Source organism: Belonocnema kinseyi, chromosome 5 (assembly GCF_010883055.1).
Source record: "Belonocnema kinseyi isolate 2016_QV_RU_SX_M_011 chromosome 5, B_treatae_v1, whole genome shotgun sequence".
Lineage (NCBI taxonomy): Eukaryota > Metazoa > Arthropoda > Insecta > Hymenoptera > Cynipidae > Belonocnema > Belonocnema kinseyi.
In genome coordinates, this window is record NC_046661.1 from 113914330 (window position 1) to 113934695 (window position 20366).

General features: G+C 27.9%; 1 protein-coding gene across 1 annotated transcript in view; it reads right to left on the minus strand.

Annotated features, from left to right (window-relative positions):
- Positions 1-691: 691 nt before the first annotated feature.
- The window catches only part of LOC117172549 (sorting nexin-25), a 28152-nt gene continuing 8477 nt past the window's right edge, over positions 692-20366 (minus strand). Inside the window, exons 4-10 of the mRNA XM_033360597.1 lie at positions 18897-19291; positions 14296-15021; positions 10410-10667; positions 10172-10305; positions 6798-7043; positions 3356-3638; positions 692-2764 (exon numbers count right to left, since the gene is read on the minus strand). Of these exons, the coding sequence (XP_033216488.1) occupies positions 2711-2764; positions 3356-3638; positions 6798-7043; positions 10172-10305; positions 10410-10667; positions 14296-15021; positions 18897-19291 (2096 nt within the window). The 3' untranslated portion in view covers positions 692-2710. The remainder of the gene's footprint in view (positions 2765-3355; positions 3639-6797; positions 7044-10171; positions 10306-10409; positions 10668-14295; positions 15022-18896; positions 19292-20366) is intronic.

Genomic DNA, 20366 nt, shown 5'->3' on the forward strand with positions numbered 1-20366 from the left:
ATCGACTCGGGATACTTATAAGATACTACCATGATTTTTTCAGATTTTTTGGTCCAAAAATAAATTAGGCCAAAAACCGGCCTTACCGACCCTCCTCCTTTCAGAATATTGTAGAACCGAGTTTGAAATTCCCGAAGTTCGAAAGTCCGATAGTTTAAAAATTCCGACGTTTGAAAGTGCTTGAGTTTGAAAAAGCAGAAGTTCTATAATATTTAAGAATATTCCTAAAATCACAATATTGTACAAAAGTCCAGAACATTTATAGAAATGTCAAAGATAATGACAATTATAATTTCATATAAGTGATATCAAGTGCCTTTTAAACTGATTGTACATATTTTATCAGATAATAATTTTCATTCAAAATTGAAAACATTTTACTACCTACATTGTTAAATTTCAAACAAATCTAATTTTAAATTTTTCACGCTTTTAAAACTTAGTATCAACATTATTTAAATTAAAAATGAATAATTATAAACAATGAGACTCCATACTTCAAAATGTTACAAAATCAACTTTTAAAAATCAAAAGAATTTCAAATCAAAGATTGAAGTGTGTAAAATTTCATGTAACATCAAATTAGAGCCATTAGACGAGATTAAAAAAGTTTGTCTACTAAACATGTTGTAAATTCCCAGTCCGGGCACCCTGAAAATTAAAATTAAAGGGAAAAAAACACCGAAGATATTAGGCTGACGTACATTTATTTCAGTTCGAAGTATATTGACCATGAGCCAATACATATATATGTATACTTTGTGCACAGAATAAATTGCAATTACATTGCACTTAAATTCTACAATCCATTCTGAAGAATCATACCTTCCTGCTCAATATTCTCATATAAATAAATATTATCTGGACAACTTACTTTGGCACCGTCTTAAGAACAAATGATCAAATCCTTATCAAATCAGCATCAACACTTTTATTCGTCACCTTTCGTAAAAGGCCAATTTTAATTTAAAAAGTGCACTCTAAAAATATAACAGGACTGGTACTCATCGACAAAATGTTCTAGAGTTCTTTGAAAATAAAATCCACAAAGATTTTACAGAAAACTTATCAATGGCCAACAGATTTGGCTCGCTCTCAATGCTTCTCTCCAGAAAAAATATTTTCACATGCACAGATTAATTTAGATAGGTTTCACTTCCACAAATCGAACACAGAGTTTGATACATTGCCCTATTTTTCCCACGATATAAATTTAAAAACTCTACACGAACAATTCAGTGAAAAATATAAATGCACACACAACAAAATTTATAAATCTAACAACTAATCAGGTTTCTTATTTCCATAAAAAGTAAATGGAATAAACAAAACCATTATTGAAAAAATAGAAACTTGTGAGTCGTAAAAAAATCGTAGGAATTTGATTAAAAAGATTTGAAAAAGGGCTCTCGCAATTCCTATTTATATCAAGTCGGCTAAGAGTAAACACATAAGGGCCACTAATTGGCTGAAGTCTATCCTGCACCTTATTTTAAAATTTAAACTATCTACAAAAATTACATTTCACAGACAACGAAAGATATATAACTTTCTATTTTCTCAACGATACTAAAAGATTTTTTAGGAAGTGCATCCAAGTGCTCGACAATAATTTGCAAATATAAATGATAAATTGTCTGCAAAGCAGATATTTTAAAATTCCAAGAGTCAGAGAAATTCGGAATTGTCTTTGGTTTTTAGCACCGTGTTGCAACGAATACTCTTAATCAAAAAAAATTATCTATTTCTAATATTCTACATAAAAATATACAGAACGCATCGATTTTAGCGCTTAAGTCAGTTACAGGCCAACTATTTTTTCTAAAAGACTACCTAAATTTCTCCTTGGGAGAGCTTGGAGTCTAACAATTTTCTACGTCGATCACATTAACATTTAAGTTTGCTAAGTATCAGCTTCGATTCAGGAAAGAAAGTAGAATTCCCTAGAGAATTTTCTCCTGTGCTTCGCAGCCTTGAAATTACTTTCTTTTTATGTTAAAGCTTTCTTCAAATTGAGAAGGCCTGTTTTAAAAATACATTTCTCATTTTATTTAAGTAATATTGTCACAGTAAAAACACTCGATACCTGTATGATCCATGATTCGCGATTCGGAAACGATAACGATAAGAATTGGTCCATACTGATTCGAAAAATACTGAATCTGCTAAAGCTGCATAGAAATGAAATTATAATCAGCGCCATTAAATAAGTAAGAAGCGTTTTAATTTTAAATGTCCACCTTATCGACATCGAGACCGTTCTACAAGTGGTTTGTGTCTGTGCTAAATTTCTGAAATATTCTTGATGGTTTCATCATCATTTAGCACGGACATGAACCTTTTGAGTTGTGGAACAGTCTCAATATCGGTAAGGTAGAAATCTAGAATTATAACTCTACTCATAAAATCTACTAGCACGTGACAAAAACTTCATTCCCCCTTGATAATTATAAAAAGGCGAAAACAGAAAACGTGTTCCGAGTCACACTTGCATGAAACGCTAGGACACTAATGGAATGTAGAAAATTCAAAATTGTATGTAAAAATACAATACAAAAGTTAGATACGAGACTGCATCTGTATTTGATTCACTGTTCTAGAATCTTTGATACCATCGATGGCAAAATGAGTTTTGCTTTTTTGTCACTTGCAAAAGAAGATAAATGCAATCGATATCAAAGGTCAGTTTGTTAAAAAAAAAAGGACACCTTACTTATTCTGCAGTTCTGGAAACACTTCGTACATTAATACTTCGAAGATATCCTGCAAGGAAAAAAATGTAGACTTTAAATTATCATTTATGATTAAAGACGATTCTCAGATTTATCATTTAATTGCATTCAATTGCATATTATAATAGAATCGAATTGACGAAATAAGTACAAGTATATTTAAAAATGTCTTAAAGTATTCTATTCCGGAACATTCTAGATAAAGAAGTTTCAACCGAATTGTTAGAAGGTCGAAACTGAAGAAACACATAATATATAATATTCTAGAAAAGTTCAGAGCGTTAAAAAATATTTTCGAAGCACCAGTACTATTTAAAAATTATCCGGAATTTTGTAGAAATAAAAGAATATTCTATAAAATTGTAGATCTTTCGGAAGTAATTAGGAATTTTCCAAGTCATTTTAGGATTTCAAGCATTTAACTGTCATAGAAATCTACTGTCATCATCATATAGAAATATGATGCGCGTTCACATGCGCACAATTCTACTGCGCACAGGATATTAGCACGCAACATTGCTGCGCAATAGATTTCTATGGAATTTATAGTTGTGCAAGAATTAATTTTAGATGCAATGGATTCCCATTTCGTTAAATTAATAAAAAAAGCAAGAATACTTACATAAAATAGTTGCTTGTTGAGATTCACGTTCTGCAGAGTGTCGAACACTTTAGTAGCGCCACGTTGAGCGCTTTGGGCTCCAACCAAATTCGTCAACACTTCAGGTACGTTATTTAAAAACTGCCTTCGCGCTTCCCCACGAGTCTTAAGTTTCTCTTCATCGGTTCTGACAACAGAATCCGAAGCTAATTGACCATTTGGCCACCAGGATTTCGAGAAGAGTTGAATATAGTAATGCAGCATAGGTTCCGATAAGACCCAGGCAACTGTGTCTCTTACTTGTCTGGAAATTCGAATTTATGATTTGTCATATTTATTCGATTCACCTAGAGCTTCGATTTACAAGGTGACCGAAAAACTTGATTTTCAAAATTCCTTGATTTTCACCTGACCATTAATATATATTTTTTAAAAGGCATATTAATCTTGTACCACCTATAACATAGAACCCTTTATATACAACATAAACAAAAGTTGAGATTAAACATTAGATATGTATTTATCTCAACCAAAAAAGATTACTTTTCTGAAATTAAAGATGAATTTTCAATCCAAAATAAAGAAGTTTCAAAAAAGCAGTTGAATTTTCAACTAAATAGCGGAATTTTTTATTTAAAAAGATAACGTTTAAACAAATTAGTTAGTTTTTTAACAAAATAATATAATTTTCAACAAGATATTTGTGAATTCTCAACCAAACAGTCGAATTTAAAAATAAAAAAGATTAAAATTTAAACAAAAATTTACATTTTCAACCAAATAGTTGCATTTTCAAGCTAAAACATCGAATGTTTTAGAAAACAGTTATGTCTATCAATTATCAACAAAAATTTAATAGTTGATAATTTAAAAAAAAAAAAATTAATTTTCAACAAAATAGTTGAATTTAGACCCAAGGAACCAAAATAGATGAATTTGAAACCAAAAAGTCCAATTCTCGACCAAGTACATAATTTTTTCACCAGAATGATGAGAATGTAGAAAGAGATAAATTTTCAACTAAAATATTGGATCTCCAGCCTTAAAACGATTTTTTAATAAAGTGGTACAACCTTGAATAAAATAGTTCAACTTTCGACCAAAGAGTTGCATTTTTAACAAATTAATTAAAATTTCAACTAAATCGTTGAATATTGAAGCTAATAGATACAAATTTAACCTATAGAGATTAATGTTTAAACTATAATGAATGAATTATCAACCAAGTACATAAATTTTCAATCAAAAAAGATAAATTTTCAGAAAAAAAAAACAATTAATTTTCAAAAAGAAAGAAACGAATTTTAAACAAACTTGTCAAATTTTCTTGAAAATGTACTTTTTTAACTAAATTGATTCAAAACTTGAATTATCTGTAAAACAGTTAAATTTTCAATCCAAAAATATGAATTTTGAACAGAAAAGTTGACTTTCTACCAAACACTTGTACTTTTAATAAAAAAAAGTGAAAATATCAAAACAAGAAGATTAGTTTTATTTAAAAAATACGACATTTTAATTAAAGAAAGATGAATTTTCAACTAAAGAGATTAACCTTCGAGCGTAAAAATCAAATTTTAACAAAGTAGTTTAACTTTTACATAAGCACAGTTTGAGTTTTCAATTATTAAAGATCAATTTTCAAAATATTAGTTCAACCAGGTTCAACTTTCAACCATCGATGAATTTTCAACTAAAATTACAAATCTTCAACGGCAGTAGCTCATTGTTCAGCGAATAAAGTTAATTTTCGACTAAAAAACAAACGAATTTTCATCCAAAGATATAATTTTCAAAATTCAATAATCAAGATTTCAGTAGAATTTTCAACAAAAACTTACTTTTCTGCCAAAACAGTTGAATTTTCTATCAAATAATTAAATTTCTAGCCGAAAAACGTCATTTTCTGAATTCCATAATTTTTCACTTACCAATTTTTCATTTTCCCTGATCATCAATATTCATAGACTTTAACGTTAATTTGTATATTTTTCAACATAGAATATTTTATAGAACGGAATAAAACAATGTCGTATTAAAAATGAAAAATTTATTATCCTTGACAGTTATTCAGCATGGCCGTTTTAATCGAAGAAAATAATTCCCGGTCAGTTTCCGGTTTTTTTCCCTGTGCGAAATCATTTGTCAGTCATTGAAATTCAAAAACTGCAAATTAAAGCACTCAAAGTAGAAGTCTTTTGAATTTGAATTTTTTTAAATTATTTATTTATGCGCTAAATAATTTACACTTATAAAATGAAAGCTTTGAACACTTTTCAAGTAAAATTTTTTTCATTAAGTATCATTAAAATTGTAAAAAAAATAAGACATGTCCCTCTTTCAATTCAGTACAAAATTAGAAATTCAAAGTTCTCCCCTTTCATCTGAATATTGGAATACCGAAATAGCTCCGCATCCACTCAATAAAATTGTAAACAGACAAAATTGGCCTCTTCCAATTCAGAAAAACAATTTTAACCAAAATTTCCTACCTTCTAAGTCACCGACAATCGAAATTTTCTCCGCTTCAACTAACTAAAAGTGTTTTTAACAAAAATTGTTGTCTTCAAATTCAGGAAAAAAATGAAAATAAAAAATTCTTCCCTTAACCACATTAAAAATCTTGAAAAGAAAAATGGCCTGTTCCAATTCAGAGAAATAAATAATATTTTCTCGCCTTAAACTCCATATAAATGTAAAAAAAAGTCTCTCTTCCAATTAAAAAAAAAATACTAAAATTTCTTCCCTCTCTTTTAAAATTATAATTGTGAAATTCAAACATTTTTTTATACATAAATCCTTTTAGGTACAATGATTTTAAAGTTAAGTCGTTTCAAGTCGATAATTATTTAATTGTTATTTATACATCAAAATTCAACACTTTCAATAACAAATGACATTTTTTTTAAGTGAAAAAATTAAAATTGTAACGTTAAAAGTTTAAATTTAGCATTCTGAACTTTTAACGATTTAAGGCTTTCTATATTCAACAATTCAGTTATTATAACTATTTAGTTTTGTATGTTTGATTTATAATTGCACACTTAAATTTTTTGGATAAAAACGTTAAAATCTGTAAATAATTTAATTTTGAACAGTGTCCGAATCATATTGTAAAATCAATTATTGTTCAATTTTTAACATTCTAACTACAGTTTATTTTTAAAACTCATTCATATTTTCAGACGATCAACTTAAAACAGTTTTTATTCCAAACTTTCACATTCAAAGGCTATTAATTTTTAATAGTTTATGTCTTCAAAACCGCATTTTAAAGTTACTTTAATTGAAAACATACGTTTACAATGTTGAAAAAGCAGCCATCCTGTTATTTAAAGTGCCTCTTATAGAATTTTGCAAAAATTCTTTGAAAATCCCTGGCTTTCCCTAACCAAAAAAATTCCCCGCCTTTTCACCGATTTCCAGATTTTTCCGGACTTGAGGCCATCCTGATTTATCTTACCTGTTTATCGTTCTTCCATAAGTAATTTGCACAAATGTGATAAGCGATCTCCTCAGCCAACGAAAGACGCCCCGCAGATCAAAAACTTCGCCAAGAAGGGTGTACAATGGTTCGGCGATCGCATCCTTTCCAGGGCCAAGAAAACCATCACTGGAAGTTCGCCCAGCTTCATTGTCGTCCAACAGCAACGAGTAATCTTCCTCGTCGTCTTTTTCCCTTGAATCTCCACTGCCGCTTGAGCCGCTACTACATTTTCAAAACAAAACAAGGATTGGTAGTCGCATACATTCTTTGTTTTCTTCAACCTGCACCAACGAAAATGTGTCCTTTCTAGGGGATGGCGTCTGAATCCTTGAAAGGTTTAACAAAACGGTTAACCGTCACCAACATTCTGTCAAATTGACTGTCGTTTTTTCAGTTTCTAAAATCCAATCCAATCAAGGGAATTTGAAAGATTGGAAAAAATTTGAAATATTTCAGGATATTTAAAAAGATTCCAAGGAAGTTTCAAGAGATTTAATCAGTTTTACGAAATTTCACGGAATCAGGTTTCATGTAACTTTACGGGATTTCAAGTCAGGGTGGTCGTTTTAATTGCTGAAATAAATTCCCGGTTATTTCCCGATTTTTTCCCGGTTCGCAAACATTTTTCACGTTCAATGAAATTAAAAAAATGGAACACTAAAGCTAAATAATTTTCCACTTGAGGTAATAAAAACTGAGCTGCAAATGAAAGCACTCAAAGTGGAACTGTTAAATTTTCAACTTTTAAAATTGAAATTTAAAATTTCTTAATTTAAAAATTTTGTATTCAAATGCTCAATAATTTACGCGTATAAACTTGAAGGTACTAATATTTTTCAATATAAAAAACATAAATCCACGCTATCATTTTCAATTCTCTAAATTAAAGAATCAATCAATGAACTTTAAAATTTGCAAAACTATATAATTTTAAGGAATTTTAAGCTAGAAGTATCAAATATTAAAAAATTGAAAAAAATGTAACTGAACACTTCTCAAATTGTAAATTCAATTATTTTTTGTTTAAATAGATTAAACATCCTTGGAAAGCTTCAAAATTTTATGTCAAAATCTTGAGAAATCTAAAAGTTGGTTTAAATTTGTTTTAAATTTAACATTGTTTTAGAAATTCTGTCAGAACTTGTAAATATCTGTCAAAATGAATTGAATTTTTTCTACAATTTTCAGAAAATCCTGCAAATTTTAGAAAATTTCTTTACAATTTCGATGTATAAATAACAATTGAACATTTCTAGTTGTAGACGAAATTTGAGTAATTTTAAAAGATATGTAGAAGTTTTAAAAATATTCAAACTTAATGTAAAACTTGAAGAAACTTCAAGAATTGTGAAAAGCTTCAAAAGAATAAAAACACTTCCTTAAGATTCCTAGTGAAATTAAAAATAACTTTTCATTTTGAAAAATTATTTTAAGAGAATATTTAAAACGTTTCTCAAAGATTTAAACAAAATTTTCAAAAAAGATTCTAGAAAATTTTAAGAGAAAAATATTTTCTATCAAAAAAGAAGAAATTTTAATTAATTGAGAGAAATTTTCAACCAAAAATTGAATAGTTAAATTTTCAGATAAAAAATTAATGCCTAACCAAACAGATGAATTTTCAACTAAAATGATGGAATATTTAATAAGAATAATTATACTTTCAGTTGAAAAAAAAACTAATTGAAAAAATAGATACATTCTCAAAGAAAGTTATGAATCCCCAACCAAAATGATGAATCTTCTACTCGAACTCCAGCTTTAAACCATAAAGATGAATTTTCAACCAAAAAGATTAATTCGACAAAAAAAAATTTTTTATTTTAAAACAAATGTTATTTAACTTTTGAAAGTAGTTTTATATGCAACCGAGAAGATGAATTAATTACTAAAACGATCAATATTAAATTACAATATTTAAATTTTTACGCAAAAAATATTAATAAATTATAAAATGAAATAAATTAAATTAATAAATTATTAATTATCTAAAGATTATTAATTTTCAAACAGACAGATTGACTTTCTACCAAGAAAGACGATTTTTCAACAACAAAATATTTAAGAAGAAAGATAAATTTTTAACTAAAAAGAACAATTTTTAACCAAAAAGTTGAATTTCCACCAAACTAATGACTTTCCAACTAAAATGATGAATATTCATCTAGAATAGGTGAATTTTAAACAAAAAGATGCATTTTTGATAAAGGAGTTCAATTTTTAAGCAAGTAGTACTATTTTCAAATAAAATTATGATTTTGTTTTGTTTTTTAATATTATTTTTCATTTCTAAATTGTGAAAAAATTGCAAAAAAGTATTAAAGTATTTAATAGGTTTTGTCTGGTCAATACCATAACATCAAAAAGCATAAAAACATTCGAATAATTGAAAAATTAATCTTAAAAGTATAACGAAGTATTATGTCGGAATTCAACTTGTATACTTTTTATCCAGCCAAAACCATAATATGAAAAAAATGGAATAGTTGAATTTTAAACAAAAAAGATGAATTTTCAGCAAAGAAGATTAAAGTTTACCAAAGAAGACAAATTGTATAGAAAATACATGAATTTTAAATTAAAAAGGTAAATTGTCAATAAACAATTGAGTAGTCAAGTTTTAAGTTAAAAATTCATTTTTAACCAATAAGTTGAATTTTCAACTAAAAGGATGTAATTTTCAATTGGAATAGTTGCATTTTCCAATTTAAAAAAAAAAACTAATTTCGAACAAATTCTAAACTAATTTCTAAGAAATATGAAATTTTCAACGAAAATGATTTCATTTAATTTCAGGGATATTCAAGAGATTTTACAATATTTGAAGGAATTTTCAGGAGTTTTAAAAAGTTTCAAGAGGTATTTAAAGATTTCAAAAGAATCGAAATATTGCAGAATAAACTTTCAAGAGATTTTAAAAGATTCCAAGGAATTTTCAAGAGCTTTAAAAAATTTCAAAGAATTTCGAAATATTTCAAAAGACTTTGAAATATTTGAAGGTATTTTAATGAACTCAAAAGAAATTTTCCAAAGGTTTAATAAACTTCAAGGAATTTCAATGAATATCATCAAATTTCAAGTAAGTTCACGGAATTTCAAGATTTTATAATATTTTATGGAATTTTCAAGATTTCTAAAAAATTTCAAGAGATTTAAAAAAATTCAAAGATTTCCGGGTAGGGTTGATATTTGTTCAACTTTTCAACGATTTATACGTCCATGTCGTAGATTTTTCGTGCATATAAAGTGAGCCCGAAGACGAAGCCGGGCGGAAAAACCTACTTTTCCTCCCGATTCATATGTCCTCGAAGGCAAACTTTCGACTATTAACTGTTTCTGGCATTAATTACCTTTTAAATAGAGTCGAGAGGGAGAAACGAGATTTCTTAGGAGAAGGAGCCGTGTGCTTTAAATGTTCGGAACTTGGACTCAGAAATGCGTAAAGAGCTTCACTCTGATTTAACCTATCGTCTTCCAACACAAACTGCAATACGATACAAAGTTCGGATAAATTGTCCAGAAAAGAAGAAATGTCGAATAATGTTAAAAATAAAGCTTCCTCTATGAGGAAGCAAAAAGGATACAAACATTTAAGTATCTCTGAATCTGCGCCTTCGCCTTGTCGATTGAGTTTTTGTCAGATTTTCCAAAGAACTTGAGAGGCTGGGAGGGAAGTTCAAAGTTTTTGACGCTCGACGACAACTGACGCAGTTTTCTGTTGAGTTCTTGAAACTCATTGAGTTTCCTCAATACCACCCAGCCCGTTGATATTTTCTCTTCACTCTTCTCGTCCGCTGCCATGTGAACGACAAGGATGAACTGAGGAGGGTCTCCATTATCCGGCATCTGTACAAAATTCAGCTTTAAATAAAAAATCCATGCTATTTCTCGTGTTTTCCCGTAAGAAAATTACATTTTGAAAAGAATTAAAATTTTTTTAATAACAAGATGAGTTTTTAAGAAAAAAACTGAATAATAGGGAATACATTAAAAAAAAAAACATTAATGTAGGTATGTAACATATTCCTAAAATTTCAAGTCCGAATATATTAAATCTTCCACGAAAAAAGATTAATTTTCAACGTAAAAGATCATTTACTACTAAACAGTTGAATATTCTAGCAAGAGACATGAATTTCTTTAACAAAAAACTTGAATTTGGAACCAAATAGTTTAATTTTCCAACTAAACAGACGAATCTTTAAGATGACAGTCGATTTTTCATCCAAGAAAGATGCATTCTCATAAAAAAAAAAGAATTTATCTACCTGAAGATGAATTTTCAATTCAAAAGGCTGAATTATATATCCGAAAATTTGAATGCTTAATAAAGTTTCTACCAAAGATTATGATTAACAAAATAGTTAAATTTTCAACAAAATAATGAAATTTTCCGCAAAATAGAAAAGAAATATATGAAATCTGAACCAAGAATATAATAGTAGAATTTTCAATAAACAAGAATTAACTTTCAGCCATGAAAGATGAATTTTCAACCAAAGAATATGTATTCCAAACCCAATAGTTGAATTTTTAATCCAAACTGATTATACTTGAGCCAAAAATATTTGCATTTTTGAAAAAATAATTGAATTTTCACGCCAAAAAGACGAATATTTTAGAAAACAGTTGAAATGTCAAACAAGGATGATGAATGTCTGATAAAACAAGCTCACTTTTTAAGAAAATAGTTGAATTTTTAATTTAACAAATTTATTTTTAAACAAAAGAGATGAATTCTGAAAAAAAATATGATAGACATTTCAATAAAAAAAAATTAACTTTCAAACAGAAACTATATTTTTCAACACAATAGTTCAATTATCAAACTACGAAGATAAATCTTTATAATTATTATAATTCTCAGGAACAAAATTCAAGGTCTTTTCCAGGTTTTCCAGGTTTTCCAGGTCAAGAAATCAAAATTTTCTAGATCTCCTTTTTTACATCAAATAATGAAAGAAACGTTTGTCATACATGTAAAAAATTAGCCATTTCATTTTTATTAGCTAAAAATTTCTAAAGAAAGCCAAATCGTAAATAAACAAATTCTTAATTTTTTGCGAACATGAGTCGTCTTTGTGAAATCTTTAGGGATACTTTTAAATCTTTGTAATGTTATTGATATCACTAAAATCTTTGTGAAATCTTTTGGCATTTTTCAAAGATTTTGTAAAATCTTTAGAATTCTTGAAATCTTTGTGAATTCTTTCTTTCATTTTTGTTTGCGAAATCTTCTGTGTTTATTTACAATCGCGTAAAATCGTTCAAATGTTTTGAAATTCCCGAAATCTTTTTAAATCCTTATAAATTCTTTAAAGAAATTGTGAAATCTTCTCTAAGTCTTTTGTATTCGTTTGAAATCGCTAGAATATTTGAAATATTTGTGAAATCTTTTTGAAATTTGTTATAATAGTTTAAAATCACTGGAACATTTCAAATCTTTGTTAAATCTTTTGAAATCTTATAAAAAATTTTGATATCGTTTAAAATATTTTAAAATTTTTTAAATCTGGTGTACTGTACCTTTGTTGAAATCTTTCAAGTCATTGAACGCTTTGAAATCTACGAAAACTTTGTGACATTTTTTTAAATCTGAAATATTTTTGAAATGTTTCTTCAATTTTTGCTCGTGAAATACTTTCTGTTCGTTTCAAATTATTCAAATCTTTCCAAATCTTTTAAAATTTGTTAAAACTTTTTAAAATCATTAAAAATCTTTTTAATGTTTTGAAACCTTTGAAATCTGGTGTACTGTACCTTTGTTGGAATCTTTGAAATTCTTGAAAAGTTTTGAAATCCTTAAGAATTATTTTAAATATTTGAGAAACCTTTTGTAATCGTTTGAAAGCTTGTCAAACATTTTTAAATCGTTTAAACTCTATCAAATGGTTTGAAACCATTGAAATTCAGGTATTGTTTTGAAATCTTTATGAATGTTTTATGAAATCTTTGATACTTATGTGAAATCTTTTGATATCTCCTAAAAAATTTTGTAGTTATTTAAAATCTTTGAAATGTTTTGAAATCTTTAAAATATTTTAAACGTTTTAAAATCTTTGTTCAATGTTCGAAATCTTAGCGAAATGTTCGATATCTTTGTGAAATCTTTCTAAATTCGTTGGAACTATTTAAATGATTACAAATCTTAGTGAAATCTTTTGATATCTCCTAAAAAATTATAAAATTGTTTAAAATCCTTGAAATGTTTTGAAATATTAGAAATGTGGTTTAATATACCCTTTTTTAAATCTTTAAACTCTTTTGTAAGTTTTAAAATCTTTGTGAAATGTTCGAAATCTTTGGGGAATTTTTGTGAAAACTTTTTAATCTAGAGAACACGCCTTCTTTGAATGTTTGAAATCTTTGTAAAATATTTTGAAATGTTTATAAAATCTTTCTTGTATCTATGTTTGGAAAATATTTTGTATTCGTTGAAGTCATTGAATTATTTGAAATATTTTGAAATCTTCTAATATGTTTTAAAACCTTTTGAAATCGTTTCAAATTTTTGAAGTCTTCGAAATTTGGTGTACTGTACCATTTTTCAAATCTTTGAAATCCTTTAAATCTCTAAAATTTTAAAATGTTTGTGAAATTGCTGTAAAATCTTTATTGAAATCTGACGTGGTTGCTTTTTTTAAATCGTTAACATCCGTGAAATATTTATGAAATGTTAAAGACATTTAAAATATTTTGAAATCTTTAGAAATATTTTGTAACCTTTTGAAATCTGTTGTACACTCAAAAACCGAGTGATCAACCACTCGAAAAATCTGTTGTAAGCCCATGGCTTATTCTAATTCTGCAACTGAGTTAACAACAAAATGTTAAACTAATAATTTTTATAATTTCTGAGTTGAACACCTCAACAAAAATGCTTTGAAATATCTTTAATTATTTTGTAATATACAAAGGATAAATTATATCTTGACGAATAAAAAAAATTTTCAGCAGCAAGGTTTTTTCTAAACGAAATGTTTCTTTCATAATAGGCTAAAACATTTAAATTACTCTTCGCATTTCGATAAAATTACTGTTTTAAAAGAAAGAAAAAAAGAATAATTAAAATTCAAGGTTTTCGTGAAAAAATGAAGAAGATTTCCAGGTTTTCAAGGTCACTAGACATCCTGTACTAGCATCGTCGCATGACCGTTTTCAACAAATGGGCCATTTTCAACTCTCGGCGACAGGAGGCTGGTTAGCATATTTTCTATCATTTCCCAAATTTTGAAGACAAAATCTTTATTATTGTAGGAAAAAAGCCGAGGGACCCTAACACTGGTAAAATCGATAATTTTCTAGGTAAGACATGCCTACAAGCGCCCTTTCCAATTTTAAGCGATACACATTTTCCCGCGAAATTAAAATAACGTTATTATTATTAATAAAGATAGAAAATACGATTTTTTTAAATATAAGTCGAGCATATTCTCATTCTCATGAGAATATCTCACTAATAAGTCTGTATTACCTCAGCACTTTGAACATCAGCCCTCCATCTTCCCAAGTGTTCGGCCCACATTTCCGTATGAGTCAAATGAGCCTCCAGCTGCCGCTTTTCTCCCTGAAGGGTTTCCACCTCCTTCGCTAAAATACCCAGCACTCGACTTTCTGGCTTCATCGACGACTTCAGAGCCTGGAGAGCCTGCATTTTATTATTCAGCTTTTCCTGGAGCTGATCAAGTTTACTTCGCGCGTAATTTGAATGTTCGCCGACTAAAAGGGCCGACGAGTCCGAAATTGTTCCGTCAATCTGACGGTCCTCGACAAGACCATCAGCCCTTTCGTTGATTAGCGCCTCCTGCATTTTTTTGTACTGATCGCTCACGATAAAAGAGGGATAATATTTGTCCTGGAGGGTTTTTACGACCTTCTCCTGCACCTCGTAGAAGACATCTGGACCCTTGTCACCGAGCAGAAAACTCTCCATTCTCTTTCGAACGTTCTTATCCACTTTTATCTCAGCTGTTGGGGATCTGATGTAGGTGTAGAAAATCTCGGCTCCAAGTTGGTGCCAGCTAGACCTTTCTGCGGCTCGCAATTCCTGAACTGCTGCCCAATAGCCAATCAAACCTTGGCTTGAAACTTGTTCAAGAAATTGAGAGAGGTGCCTCCTGCCAATTACGTTTTCCAAAATTGCCGGCAATGGCAAAACTCTCCCTTCGCCGATCGCATTTGGATCAGATAAGTCACTTTCCTGTAGAAGATAACAATAAAATAGACTCGGCCATTACGGGTTAAAGATAAGGGGCCGTAATTAAATTACGTAACAGATTATAGGGCCTCTCTTAGACATTCTGCGAGAACTTTATTTTCAAAATCCTTGATCATTAATATTCGAATACCAGCAATTTAATCTTGTTATAATTTTAACAAAGAATCTTTTATAAACGGAATGAAGCAGTTTTTTAGATACGAATTTCAAAGTTTTATATTTATTCATTCATTTTAAACAAAACAATGTCTTTTCTGCCATAAAAGATCTCAACAAATAAGTGTCATAGTTCATATTTCAATCAAAAAAGATGAATTTTCAACAAATAAAGAATTTTCACTCAAGAAAGAAATCAAAGTATATCTAAATTGTTGACCCTTTGAGCCAAAAGACGAATTTTCTCTACAAAAATTGATTTTTAAAACAAAAAATATGACTTTTCAGCAGAAAAAAAGACTTTAACTCAAAAAAATCAATCTTAAAAAATGAAAAAGATACATTATCAGTCAAAGAAATAATTTTAAAAAATGGCTTTTCACATCCTGATTTTAATTTTCAAACAAAAGGCCTTCAATAAAAAAAATAACATTGTAGGTTAACATTTACCCAAGTAGTTGAACTTTCAATTTAAAAAGAATAATTTTCCACAAAATAGTTAACCTTTCAACCAAAGAGACGAATTTTCAACTAAAAATATAAATCTTCAACAACAAAAAAAGATCTACTAAGAAAGTGATTTAACTAAATCTTTTAGACAAAATATGCAGTTCAATACTCAAGCAAAAAAGAATAATTATTAATCGAAAAGTTGCATTTTCATTTAAAAATTAATTCCTACTAAAACAGACGAATTTTCAAATCAAAAGGATAAATTTTCAAAAAAAATAGTTGAATTTTCTGTCCAAAAGATATCAGTTGACATTTCACGATGAAAATAGGAATTTTTAAACAAGAATTGTTGAATTCTCTACCAAATTGTAGCATTTTCATCTAAAAAAAGGTGAAATTTATACTATAAAAGATGAATTTTCATTTTAAAAAGAACAAATTAAAAAAAAATAGTTAAAATTTCATCCAAAAAAGATTCCAGTTGACTTTGCAAAATCAAAATATGGATTTTTAACAAAATAGTTGAAGTATCTACTAAATAGTTGCATTTTTATTCAAGAAAGATGGAATTTATACTATAACATATGAATTTTTAATAAAAAACGACAAACTTTTCTTTAAAAAGTTGAAATTTCATCTACAAAAGATTTCAGTTAATTTTTTAACACCAAAATATAAATTTTAAACATCAAATAAAATTTCTACGAAATACTTCAATTTTTAACAAAACAGTAGAGTTTAAAATTTTTATTTTATTTTTATTCAACAAAGATGAAATTTCTTTTAAACATTTTTTTTAAATACTTCAAATAAATAGTTCAATTTGCATACAAGAAAGAAACCAGTTCATTTGAAATACCAAAAGAAAAATTGTAAACAATAAGTCCATTTTTCGGCTAAATAGTCGGATTTTTAACCAAAAAGTAAGAATTTTTAATCAACAAGATTCTTAAATTTTCAACCAAGATGTTGCATTTTTATTCAGGCAAGATGAAATTTCTGCTATAGCAGGCGAATTTTAAAATCAGAAAGACAAATTTTCAACAAAAAATGTTTTCACCCAAAAAAGATTTTAGCAACAAAATATGAATTAAAAAAAAAAGGTTAATTTTTTATGAAAAGAGTTGAATTTGTAACCAAAAAATACGAATTTTTAACAAAACAGTTGAATTTACAACCAGAAAGGATGCCTTTTTAAGAAAATGTTTTAATTTTTCAAACAAATAATAATATTTATAAGTAAAAAGGTAATCTTCCGGAGAAAGTTTTTGCGAAATTGCAAAAATTACGTAGATGTTTGAAAGACCCCCTCCACCCCTACAGTAACAAATCGTAAAAAAATATCGAAAGAAAATATTAATTCGAAAAGGTAATGCATTCAAAAACTAAAAAATAAACATGAATCAACTAAAATTTAAGCAAATGTTGAGGAATTTGAGGGATATTGGAAAGTTTCGATGAAATTTGTAAAAATTCATCTGGATTGAAACAAATCCTAAATATTCCACATATTTAATAAAATTGGAATAAATTTAGTAAAATTTAAGTGAATTTAAAAGATTTAAGCAAGAGTTAAAAAAAAGAGAAATCCAAAGAATAAAAGTAAAAAAATTCCCTTCGAATTGAGTGCAACGGACACGAAAAGAATTCAGGGCAAGATCAACAAAATTTAAGTGAATTAAAAAAATATTTAAATATAATTTAATATTAATATAAATTGTATTTAAATATAATATATCAATATAAATATAAAAAATATATAAAATTTATCGGTAAACTAACAAAATTCTAGAGAATTTTGAAGATTTTAAAAGAATTCAAGATAAATTAATAAGAATTCAGGTGAATTTGAGGGAATTCGTCAGAATTTAATAAAATGCCTAAGAATTCATGGTGATCTTAAAAGGTTTCAGGATGAAATACATTTTTTTAATCCATTCAATTGTGTGGGTTTGAGAGAATTTAGGAAAATTGAAATGAGTTAATATTTCAGCGAGAGTTCATGTAATCAAGAGAATTCCAAAGAATTAAAAAAAATTAAAAAGAATTCAGGATAAGAATTTAAGGGGAATTTCAAATAAATTAAATGAGGTTAAAAATTCGAAAATATTCCACTGATTTCAGTCAAATTTGAGTGAAATTAGAAGAATTCAAGAGAAAATGATGAAATTAATTGAATTTATCGAATATGGAGAGATTTTTTAGTCAAGAGAGAAACAATGACAAACAAACTGTTGGATTTTCAAGCCAAAAGATTAATTTTTAACCAAGAAGATTAATTTTATCACCCGAAAGAATAAGTTTTCTACAAAATACATTCTTTTTTAACCAGATACTTGAATTTTCAACTAAAAACGAACAATTAAAAAAAAAAGAATATTTTGAAGTTTTTATTCAAATTTCCTGAAATTTCCAGGAGGTTCCTTCTATGAAAAAATGCCCTTGATAAAAAAATTGAGAAAATTTTAAAGAACTTAAGTAAATTCAAAAAGATGAGAGTAGTAATTTGAAGAAAATAGTTATGGTTTCAAACAGACTGATAAAGTTGCAACTAAAATGATGAATCTTCAACAGGAAGTTGTATTTAAAACGAAAAAAATGTATGTTCAACTAAAATTATGAATTTTTATCTAAAATAATTGAAATCTAAACCAAAAAGATTAATTTTCAACGAAGAATATTAATTTCTACAAAAAAAAAGATGAAAATTCAAGTAAAAAAGATCATTTTTCGGTCAAAATTTGGATAGTTAAATTTTCAGGCATAAACATTAGTGAGCAACGAAAGAGATGAATTTTAAACTATAATGAAGATATACTGAACTCAAATGGCTACATTTTTAGTTTAAAAAAAAAATCATTTTCAGCCAAAGAAGAAACTAGTTTTTCAACTAAAGCTTTGAATATTCAATTAAAATGATGAATTCTAAAAACAATTAGTTATTAAAAAACGAGTTTAACTTTCGACCAAGTAAACTTTCATTCTAAAGAAGATGAATTTTCAACATCATTTGGATTTTTAAGCCAAAAGATGAATTTTTAACCAAGAAGATTAATCTTATCACCCAAAACAATGAATTTTCTACAAAACACATCAATTTCTAACCAGATACTTGAATTTCCAACTAAAAACGATCGATTCCAGGTTTTCCAGTTACAGTAGACATCCAGTGTTTGTGATTTTGAAAATGGTGAAAAGCGGGGAAGGTCTGTGATTCCCGTTAGTATGTAAATTTTAAAAAAACGAACCTGTATTGGATATCCATCCCATCCCAGAGACTGCATATGGCACTCGCAAGTATTTTTTGCATAAGTCAGCTGACTAATATATCTCTTCAGTTTCCTAGCCTGAATGGCATCCGATTTTCCTAAGGAATTACTCTCGGGGTCCAAACCCTGAGCTCTCTTAACATTTTGAATTGTTGTCGCCTGCATGATCTCCGTTACTATATTATATCTGATATGTTTGAGAACTTCGAGATCACGCGAGCTTTTGATCATCCGAATAAAATCCTCGAATGATTCAGCGTATTCATAGGTTTTCCTGTGCATAGCTTCCGTCATTTGTTGTTGTTCGATATAGGAGAGAATTTTCTGGTTTATGTAGTCCGGATCTGTTATTAGGTCTATCGCTGGTTTCAGAACTGAAAAAAAACATCATTTTTTGTAGAATTAATAGATAACGAATATTAGTAAAAAAAAAATAGAGATCAGTCTACAGGGCGGTTCATGAATTACGCAAAAGTTGGAGGGGGGGGGGCTTAAATCGATATTATTACGTAATAATTATAAAATAAAAAATGCCCCGGTAATTCCAGGATTTTTCTATGTAATTTGTTTTTTAATACAGGGCCATTTCAGTATTAAGTATTGCATTTTTGTAAAACAATATTAATTTTTAAAAATTATTTTTATTATATAATATTACAATATTTGATTTACCCCTTTAATTATCTACTTTTGAATGGTTACATTGTAATTAAATTTTATTAAACAAATGGAAATAAGTGGATTTTTCACGAAAATAGGGGAATAAATTCTTGAAAGTCAAATTAAACCTTAAAGGGCATACTGAGTGTACAACACCCAGTGACTTATTTGCGCTTTAACAAAAAACACAAAATTCAAGAAAATGGAACATATGGCGCCAGATTAACAAATCACATGAAAACCTATTTTTCTACGACATTTTCACATCATTTTGATTTTTATCATTTTTATACGCAGTTTAAGATCAATAAAATCGTTTGATTACGCAAAGTACGGTGTTTCATTTTTCCTTGAATTTGAAGCTTATATTTTTTAGAATAAATAAATAAATAGCTTTTTTGGAACGAACACTATAACACTAATTTCATTTTTGAAGCGCCATATCTCGGTAGTATTTAAGTAAAATTTTAAGTAAAAATATTAAAAACTTTAAAAGTTATGAATTTTACAGTGAAAGAAGTCATATTATAATTTTTTTCCAAAAAGAATTTTTCAACTACTTTAAATTTTAAAAACTGTTATGAAACCTTTTTCTCCTTAAACTAGATAGATTAAACATCATTAATTGATTTTCTTGTAAAAAACTATCCAATACCGTCGCACAGCACACATTTGCACCCTTGGGTGCCTAAAACCCAGGTGCTCTTTATGTAATTTTTCGGAAGTGTACACTAGTACATTAAGGTCAATTTTAAGAGCTTTAAATTCATAAAATTTCAAGTACAAATA